Here is a 10,094-nt window from a genome sequence, read left to right as displayed (position 1 = left end):
ACATAAAACCCCCTCCTTTCTCCTGGCACTAGCCAGGATAAAGGATGGGGATTATTTGAGAACACTAGAGCGAGTGTGTCTTCTCCAATTTTGCAGCATAAAGCAATGAGGTTGCTTTACCACATGCCAATGCTGCAATTTTGGGGAATTGCTCCCTCTAGTGACCAGCACATGGAAATGTTATAAATTAGAATATAATTAATAATATTTCCTGACTTGTGAAAAAATTAAAACAATTAGAACAATGTCTAATCATGTATATACTAACTGTTTAACTAAAAAAAATTACAAAAAAAATTCTAGCGACACATTCCCTTTAAAGCCCTTTCACACTGGCCAATTATCAGACAAACAAGCATTCACACAACGTTCCCGATCATTGGCCTGAGCAAACGCTCATTCATCAGCTGATCGTATCGTTTTAAATGCTCAAAATTTTATTGTTGTCAGCAGGCACATCTCCCTGTGTAAACAGGGTCGAAGCGCTGCCAACATGATGGAAATGTATGGATTATGAGCGATCGGAGTAACGAGCAATCGGAGTAACGAACGCTCCGCTCCATACATTACTGATAATAGCTCCTTGTGAAAGGAGCAAACGAGAGCCAATTGATGAGCTGTGCCTCATGGGAAAATCTCTTTAAATTTACGTTACTAAATATTAGGCAATGCATTTTTTTAACACTGATATGGAGGAGTATCCTAAGCTAATCAGAACCTCCTGGGCCCCAGTGCAAAATTTATAACAGGGCCCCTTTACCAATTATGTGACATCCATTTATATTACTGTCTTCATATATGTCAGAGGCCCCTTCAGGGACCAGCACACAGGTGTGATTTCTACCTCTTCACCACCTAAAGCTACGCCACTAAAACTTATCAAATCAGGAGCGACACAGACAGCACGGCGCCTTTGTGCAATAATATTATATGGGCCTCTTACTTTTCAACAGCTCATCACAGAGTACACCCCTTCTGTCTCTATCACAATCCACCGATAATTGTGAAAAAATATTTAGCTATTTTTTTTAATAGACAATAGGAAGCTACTGACGGATTTTAAGATATCAGTGGGACTCATTACCTACTGGGGCCCTGTGCAGCTTCGCAGGTTCCACATATGGTATGTCCACCCCTGACTCATTTTGACAGTTTTATAAACATCAATTACATGGGTGCCATAAAGTTAACAATCTAAATTACTAGGAGAAATCCTAAAAATGCTGAACACGGCCCTTCAGGGTGAAGTCAAATAGATTTATCACTTAGATAACCATCCATTCTGAATTTCTCTTTAAATCTGCATGATATACACCACAAGTAGACGTGTGACCTACACTGAAATCACTTGAGTTCAAGATACAACAAAAAATAGTGTTGGGATTAGGGGGTTATTTGTCTGATTCCAACAAACAGAAATGTATGCGGAAACTAAAATAGGTTTAAAAAAAATGGCTAAAAATAAAAATGTATTTGCAAAACTGAAGATAAATATAGAATTTGGGGGCAACACATTGTATTCAATTCTTTCTATTCATTGTTGCTTTTGAGGGACAGATCATTTCTAGAATCCAGACTGAATAAATAATTGGAACATGCACTTGTCTTTGTCAATATAACCAAATGCTTTAAAAAAAAAAAAAAAAATGTGAATAGTGACAATTTTTTGTTTGTTTGTTCTTAAATAATTTCGGTGATATTTTAGAAAATAATTTCATGGTTGATATACAATTGGAATTCATTCAAAAGTTCAATAAAAAAAATTGTTTTAATTATTTTCAAAATAAATATTTATTGAAAAGCAATTCAATAATTTCCAACATACGACAATATATTTACATATAGATTTAAAGATATATACACGCAACATCCAGGACATATTTACATACTAGTAAGATTTCAATTTCTAGAATTTATGGCAGTTATACAATAGGTATCCATTTCTTTACTTCATGCTGTTTTATGTTCATATCTGGCTATTTCTAGAAACTAAAGATAGTGCTTTTGATTCCATAATTGAGACATATAAGAATATACCTGCTTGTCTCCCCATCATACAGTTTCTTCAGTGAGGATATTGGCCCTTTATAAAAGGTCTTAAAGAGTGTTAAAATATTAGGTCATGGGTTGAAATAACTATCCTTAATAATATTATCTGCACCTTCCTATGCTATTCAAGTCTGGTAATACATATTGACATGTTCTGCAGGGTGCCAATGCCTGGCAGAACATTGATGGTAGTATATAGGCTACAACCTAGAATACAATAAACAATGAAATGTCTTTGGAACAACGATTCAAATTTGTAGTTAAAAATGGTCTTCTATAGGAGTAGTCCCCTCAAAGAAGAGTGCCAATATACCAGGGATGCAAGTCAATTGAAAAACCATCACAGAAAAATCTGGTCTAGGTTGGGAGTGGCCTTCTCAAAGAGTTTTCGCTGTACAATATTAAGACATTTTCCTATTACTTCACCCGTACACTAAAAGGTTGTTGCTATTTCACAAGGCTGTAATGTGATTTGTGGATTATAACTTGGTTCCTGGTATCTTCTGGATAATCTGGGTGGAGAAAGTGTGGTCTGTCTGCTAACCAAATCTCGTTCACATTGTCTGTGTATCCTTTCATCTGGTATGCTGTTGGTATGATAGTAAGAGTCTTTTGGTGTATAATGGGGGATATGTACATTGGGCATTCTATGGTGGTGGTATGTGTTATAATAAGTGGGGACTAAGGAATAAGACATAGAATATCCCTTTTCATACTGCATCGTAACATTTCCCGGATAATGAGATTTATTGCTTGGGTGGCAAAATGTACTTTCTTTATTTCGATATGTTGACGAATTTCCAATGTCTGTGGAACCTTAAAAAAATGAATAAAAAAAAAGTGTTAGATTAGTACAATCACATAAGTAAAATTGCTGTATTGCAAATGTTAAAGGGTACTCTGCTTTGGACAATTCCTACTTGCTAGAAGGGTCCCTTAAAAATAAACTGATCAAAAAGTGTCCCCCAGTTAGGATCAACAGTGATCAGCTGTAATCTGTAGCGGAACCTGTCAGTAGGTGTTTCCTTTTCCTGTAGCGCCCCCACAGGGGAAATTAAACAATACATAATGCTCAGTAAATCAATTGTCTGTGTAATGCGAGTCAGATCCTCCTGAGTAAGGAACACTCTTCGTAACTGCTCTCGACTCTGGCTAATAAATAAGGGTCTTGAATAGAAGACCCCCTCAATTGACTCAGAATTTTCTAATAGGGTATAGGAGAATAAGTTTTTTAAATAAGACAACCTCTATTTACATTTTTGTATAATCTACCTGCCATTTTGAAAACTAAAAACAAACCATTTTTTCCTCTTTAGCACCAGTGGCACTATTCCACAAGTGTCTTCCGTGTACCAATATGGTAATACTACTCTTTTGCAATATACTATGAGGCATACTATATTATGTATTATTGTCCTTTTAAGTTTTCTCCCACAGCTGAAAAGACAATAGAAATGAACCAGTTTGCGCTACAACTTACCAATTTGTTTCTGTGTGGTTATTCCACTGTCTTTTTTTCCATTGTGTCCACTTGTGTCAGAGTCACTGTCATTAAAGTCACTGTCTCCTTTACCACTGTCCTTTGCACTTAACTGTTCCATTTGAGAACTCACACTGAAAAATAAAAATATAGAAATATAATGAATTTTAGCACTACATACAATTTTAGGTGATAGGTAATTAGTTCATAATAATTAATAACTTAATATGAAGTGTATATATATATGTATGTAAGCCTCCACAATGTAGATATTACTTCTAGCAAAATTATTTATTGTATACAATTATCATTCATATGTGGTCTGGTACATAATTTTTGAAGAAATCTACCAAATATTGCAACTAATGAAATGTAGAAAAAAAATCTACAGCATCTTGTTTTTTCTATGAAACTGACCAGTGGAATGGTGAAGAATCAATGAAAGTGCGAGATTCTGGACATGCTACATAACTAATTAGGGTTTTGGCAATAGTAGTAGCTCTTACCTTATGCTCCTTGAAGAGCTGTCCCTTTGCCATCTGGATGAATGATTTAACAGGGCAGACTCTGAACTCTGGGAAAAGAAAATAACATTATAATAATTAATATTTTCATAGAAAATAACACTAATTGCAATGAATGTCTCATTAAAGTATTATAGACGCTGAAAGTGGATATTTGTAGTATAGCAGGTAAATTAAAAAAATAAGAATTGAGTGAAAAAAAGTATTTACTTACATGTGAAGCACTCGGGAGGTCCTTGCACTCATCAGTTCTGGATGATAAGCTGCAGTCTTCTGACTCAGTGTTGATGGACAGTTGACATGAGTCAGAGTGAGCGATAGAAGAGCTTGATCGAGGCTCTTTAGTTGCGCTGCTCAGTAGTTGGTCTTTTCCTTCTTCTTTCATCCTTTGGTCTTCAATGTCTGTCTTGGAATTTCTGGTTCTATTTTTACAAGAACAGGCCACAAACAGAATGGCAAATAGGAGTAAGGCACAGCCTCCAGATAACACAGCAATGAAGACTATGGACAAGTCCATCTGGTGCTGTTCTTCTGCAGATGTTTGCATAATAACTATCTCTACATTAGATGGAAATGAGTTGGTGAAAATAAATGTTATAGTTGCATTGCAATGCAAGGAAGGCTTTCCACTGTCATAGACTGCAAGTACAATACTCAGGTCCTTATCTTGCAATGAGTCAATTCTTCTGGTTAATGTTAAATCACCAGTCCCTCTGTTCATGGTGAATAAATTCTGGTTATCTTGCGCTATAGAGTACATCAGCTTGGCATTCAGTCCGTCATCTTTATCTGTTGCTTTAAGCTGTAAAACTAAGTAATTTTGTGGCGCATTGACTGGCAACATAACTTCAGCCAATCCATTGTACAAGAAAGGGAATGATATCTCTGGTGCATTGTCATTCTCATCCATAATTTTGATGTTCACATAAGTGCGGGTTGAAAGCTGCGGATCACCATTGTCAGAAGCCTCTACTTCAAAATCCAGCTGTTTCAACTTTTCATAGTCCAAAGACCTTACAGCTCGCAGTACACCCGACTCTGAATCAATAGCAACGAATGTAGATAATGATTGTCCCATTATTTTTGCATCAACTAGCTTGTAAGATATTTTGCCATTGAGTCCAAAATCAGGGTCTTTAGCACTCAGCGTAGTCATGTAAGTACCAGCAGAATTATTTTCCAGGACAGACACTTCATATATTTGTTTAGTAAATTGAGGAGCATTGTCATTTTCATCACACACCCTTACAGTATACAGCTTTATAGTTTTCAGTGATGGGAATCCCATATCTTCAGCCACCAATGTCAGGTTGTACTCCGCTATCTTTTCACGATCAAGAGCTGTGGTGGTGACGATCATGAAGCTGTCCTCATAGGCTTGCTGCAGCTTGAAGTGTTCATGTCCATAGAGAGTGCAGTGAACTTTGCTGTTTGACCCAGAGTCTTTGTCGGTGGTGCTGATCAGTGCTACAAAGCTGTCCTTAGGAGCTGCTTCACTTAAGTAGGCTACACCTTTGTCCACAGAAGTCAGTGGAGTGATAGTGATAGTTGGGGCATTATCATTGACATCAATGATGTTCACAGTTATTTTACAGGTAGCGGTTAATGGGTTAGGACTTAAATCTTGAGCCTGTACATCAAACTCATAGATCTGTATCATTTCAAAGTCAATTTTGCCTTCAAGAGTTACACCTCCTGATTTCGAATCGATTTTAAAGAGCTGACGTACCTCTTGAGACACCTGGGGACTGAAGCCATACACGATTTCTCCGTTTGCGCCTTCATCAGGGTCTTCTGCATTGAGATCTAGTAGCAGGTATCCTACAGGAGCATCCTCCATAATGTCCACAGTGACAGCACTTTTATCAAAGACAGGGCTGTTATCATTGAAGTCCAAGACACGAACATTAACCATTGCACTACCAGATCGTGATGGGCTCCCTCCATCCATAGCCACTAGTTCCAAGGTATATGCAGATTTACTTTCTCTGTCCAATTCTTTCATCAATACCAAGTCAACATATTTAACTCCATCTATTCTGGTTTGCACATCAATGCTAAAATGACTATTGTCAGAAAGTTCATAGTTCTGAATAGAGTTTGTCCCAATATCTTCATCAATTGCTATTTGCAAGGGAATTCTAGCACCCACAGATAAACTTTCAGAAATGTCTACATTCATCTCAGAGCTGGGGAAATGGGGTCGGTTGTCATTAATATCTCTTACCTCCAGCTTCACATTAATCAGTTGCAATTGATCCTTTGCAAAACTGATCACATCCAGTGCCAGGATACAGTTTGGTGACTGTCTGCAGATCTGTTCCCGGTCTATTGTTTCACCAATGGTCAGCTTCCCATCACTCCCTTGGACATGGATAACAGAGTTGTTGAACTGCTTCATGAGGCGAAAATTTGTAGCTGGTCGTTCCGTGGAGTTAAACATAGGATGTTCTGATAAAACGGCAATTACTGTTCCTGGCGCTTCCTCCTCATAGATGTAGAAATGGGCGATTTCCCCAAAAGATAGTGAAGTCATTATACTCAGTAACAGCGTAGTCAGGACGCTTAAATGGGCCAACATTTTCAGTCTTTTTCTCTTTTCCTTCAAGTTACGCAAATTCAAGCAGGAAAGTTAAAAGTCCTGATGTCTTGTCATGCAGAGGAAAATGTAGCATAAGTGAGGCCCTCCAGCTGTGAAGTCACGCAGCACAATCCTGTTAAGTAGCCCTTGTGTTCAGGACTGGAGAGTGAAGAAAACTGTTTGGCCTCGTCCCTGTCCTCAGGTTATAAGCTCAAGGATATGTAAATTAGACCCCCCCCCCTTCACCAATCTCTTGTGTCTCCAAGACAAATGGTCAGTGGAGCTGAGCAAATGAGGCTGTCATTAACTGAGATCTCAGCTGGAAGCCAACTAATACACACTTATATTTTGTGACATCTTAACAAACCCATGATCATGTAGGAAGCAAGTAATCTACAAATATCTAATAAGAAAGAACACAAAGTAAACTCAATGACCTTATGTTAGGAAACGCTTTTCATTAAATAAAGATACAATTAATTTTACATGCTAGAACTAATATGTATATATTAACAAGCTAGGATATTCTTGAATTATTGTTTTTTTTCTCCAAAAATATTTTGTTCATTTATTTGATCTAATAATTCCTTTAAAGTCACAAAAATCATCCCTATAATGTAAAATGGTTTGATTGATTTAAAATGTCCCTAGTATTCTATAATAGGTAAACTTACATAAAACTATTTTTGGCAATTATACATACTGTAGGTACAAATAATAGGATGGATAGATAGATAGATAGATAGATAGATAGATAGATAGATAGATAGATAGATAGATAGATAGATAGATAGATAGATAGATAGATAGATAGATATGAGATAGATAGATAGATAGATAGATAGATAGATAGATAGATAGATAGATATGAGATAGATTGACGCCGCAGCCACTACAGTCAGCTGATCAATGGGTGTGCTGGGAGTTAGACCCCCCTATCTGATATTAATGACCTATCCTAAGGATAGGCCATCAATATAAAAGTACGGAAATCCCCATTAATTGGGGTTAACTGCTGTGCAAATACACATGGTGCATTTTTATATATATTTACTTTGGAATTAGGTCCCAGTAACAGAAAACACTTTAGCTACAAGCACATTAAGGCCTCATGCATGGTTCCATATTATCGATCGGCGTGGTATGAGTTGTGGGTCCATACTGTTCATCTACGACAATTTCCATGGAAAAATTTGTGAAATGCTTCAATTTATGCCGTAATACACAGGTATTCTACCCTCGAAGCACTGCTCATACGGGAGAATATAGTTCCTTACATAGGCAGTGACGCAACTAGTGGGGTCTGGGGGGCACCAACAAGCCACTCTGCCCTGGCCGGATATTTTGACACCGCAAAATGAATCTTTGCCGGGTGAAGGTGGACTCTGCTACAACTGTGCACGGAGGAAACATATGGCAGCACACAGCGTCCCACGTGCATCAACATTGCATTTTATAATTATGACTAAAACGTAGCTTTTCCCATAATCATGCCCAAAGGCGAAAATGAATCGCAAAATAATGCACACGGCGCCTTTTGTTGCACACACAAATCAGGTGCACACAGTATAAGTCATTGTTTCCTCTGAAAAAGTACAAAAAAGTGCAACACACAATACACAACGCAAGTACATTGGAATAATGCATGTATGAGAGAATCATACTGTAAATTTATACTTTGTTAGCTAGAAAGTTCTTGTAAAGCCTATGTGTACATATGTGTAGGTGCATGTTTGTGCGTGTAGGTCTTTGTTATTTGGATCATTATACTTAGGGACAATAGGGTTATTATACATTAATATGGACGGTGAGGAGGGATGTTTCGCTGATAGAAGTCCATTGATTCCAGGACACAGTACTGTCCATTCATTAACACAATACCCTGGAGTTATCAGTTTAATCACTTACAAATGAACAGGTAATTAGACCTAATGCCTTCAGGCCTTCCAGTACAAAGGCACCATGCATAGCAAGAGAAGCGATCCCATGTGCTCGTCAGAATTACATTACATTACAAATAGCAATGCATTTACAAGTGTTTATTACTATATCAATCCAGCAATTATTATTGATCCCTATGAGAGTGAATTATAAGAACCGGTGACTTCATCACTTATCTGGATTAGATAAATTTTACGCTTTTGTCCCATTTGTGGACCATTTGGCATATAGCCAACATGCTGCATCTTATGGTGATCATGTTGTGGACTTTTGCTGGACAATTTGTAGGGTCTATTATTCACATAAACAAGGCCACTTGCCTGAAAATTTAGTAGCAGCTCCAAGAAACAACACATAGGCGACAAAAGCGTCAAGTGGGCACGTGAAAGACAAAACAATTTGTTCCTCCTGCTCAATTTGCCTGAAATTTTGCTGCTGTCTCCAGCAAAGTGAGAAAACATTGCCCCCCACAGAGCTTTCTGTTGTCTCCCAAATAAGAGCCAGTTATACACTAATTTCTTCAACCCGCTCCTAATTTAGACCAGCAAATTGGATTTTAACCATGAAAATAGTCTAGATTGAGTTAATAGAAAACTGTGCATTGTGGGATTACATTCAACAGATAGTGAACTTTGCAGGAATACGCTGAATAGGGAAAGGATTTAGTATCAAGTCGCTATAAAAAAAGCTATTTTTCTGCTGCAGTGAAACACAATTGTAGAATTCTAAATTTATCTTGAAGAATAGATATCAGTGCATCACAAACATTTGTTGAATATCATAATATTCTGTACAGTAGCTGGGCAAAGAATTATATAAGGCTGGAATCACACATGCAGATTTTTATGCATTTTTTTTTTAGACAAAGCCAACATGCCTTACAGTTACTTGTGCCCAATGTACCCAAAGATATCCATAGTCCTCAAGATTACCTTTCTATAATGCATATAAGTAAATGTACATGTATATATCACAAAAGTAGGGTACATCCATGCAACCGTGCCAAAACAATATTGGCTACTGATCAGCTTTTCATCCTCCACCCATAAGTTCAGCATATTGCGACAGCATCTGCGAGTGGCTCTTTATGGAATACAGTGCCATAGATGGCAAGAAAAGCACCAGGGAATTTAATTTACCAACATCATTCTTATTACCAGTTAAGAATAGGTTCATATTATGTTCAGGCATTCCACTCGGCAGGACTATTTGAAACTGTCAGAGGAGCATATGCTCCAGACGTTTGCATCCTTATGCCTATACAATTGCATACATTTGCCTTTGTTTCTCATGACAAAAGAGCAAATACCTTGCAGATATATACAACATATATTTGTATTGAAAAACCTTGTTGACTACGCTTTTTAATACATTTGAAGCAAATGTATACCTATGTATACCGACCAAACGTATATGAAAAGGACACTTTTTGCATGCATATGGCTTGCATTAGCCCATAGGCACATTAGATCAGGAGAATTTCCCAGCTTAAACGCCAAATGTGGACTCTAAATGTTGT

General features: G+C 37.4%; 1 protein-coding gene across 1 annotated transcript; it reads right to left on the bottom strand.

Annotated features, from left to right (window-relative positions):
• Nucleotides 1–1,876: 1,876 nt before the first annotated feature.
• On the bottom strand, nt 1,877–6,634 carry LOC142741753 (protocadherin-8-like). Its single transcript, XM_075851091.1, has 4 exons — nt 4,268–6,634; nt 4,036–4,103; nt 3,530–3,663; nt 1,877–2,865 (listed from the first exon to the last, which is right to left on the bottom strand). Exons 1-4 carry the CDS (start codon nt 6,632–6,634, stop codon nt 2,483–2,485), a joined length of 2,952 nt encoding a protein of 983 aa, XP_075707206.1. The 3' UTR covers nt 1,877–2,482.
• Between the last annotated feature and the right edge of the window lie 3,460 nt (nt 6,635–10,094).

This window comes from Rhinoderma darwinii, chromosome 2 (genome assembly GCF_050947455.1).
Source record: "Rhinoderma darwinii isolate aRhiDar2 chromosome 2, aRhiDar2.hap1, whole genome shotgun sequence".
Taxonomy (NCBI): domain Eukaryota; kingdom Metazoa; phylum Chordata; class Amphibia; order Anura; family Rhinodermatidae; genus Rhinoderma; species Rhinoderma darwinii.
This window is presented reverse-complemented; position numbering and strand designations above follow the sequence as displayed.

Bases quoted from the DNA above. Each gene is read 5' to 3' on its own strand.
- LOC142741753 (XM_075851091.1), bottom strand. From the start codon at position 6,634: ATGTTGGCCCATTTAAGCGTCCTGACTACGCTGTTACTGAGTATAATG. The intron at 4,104-4,267 runs GTAAGTAAATAC...TTCTTTTCCCAG, and splicing joins ACCTCCCGAGTGCTTCACAT to AGTTCAGAGTCTGCCCTGTT. The intron at 3,664-4,035 runs GTAAGAGCTACT...TTTATTTTTCAG, and splicing joins AGCTCTTCAAGGAGCATAAG to TGTGAGTTCTCAAATGGAAC.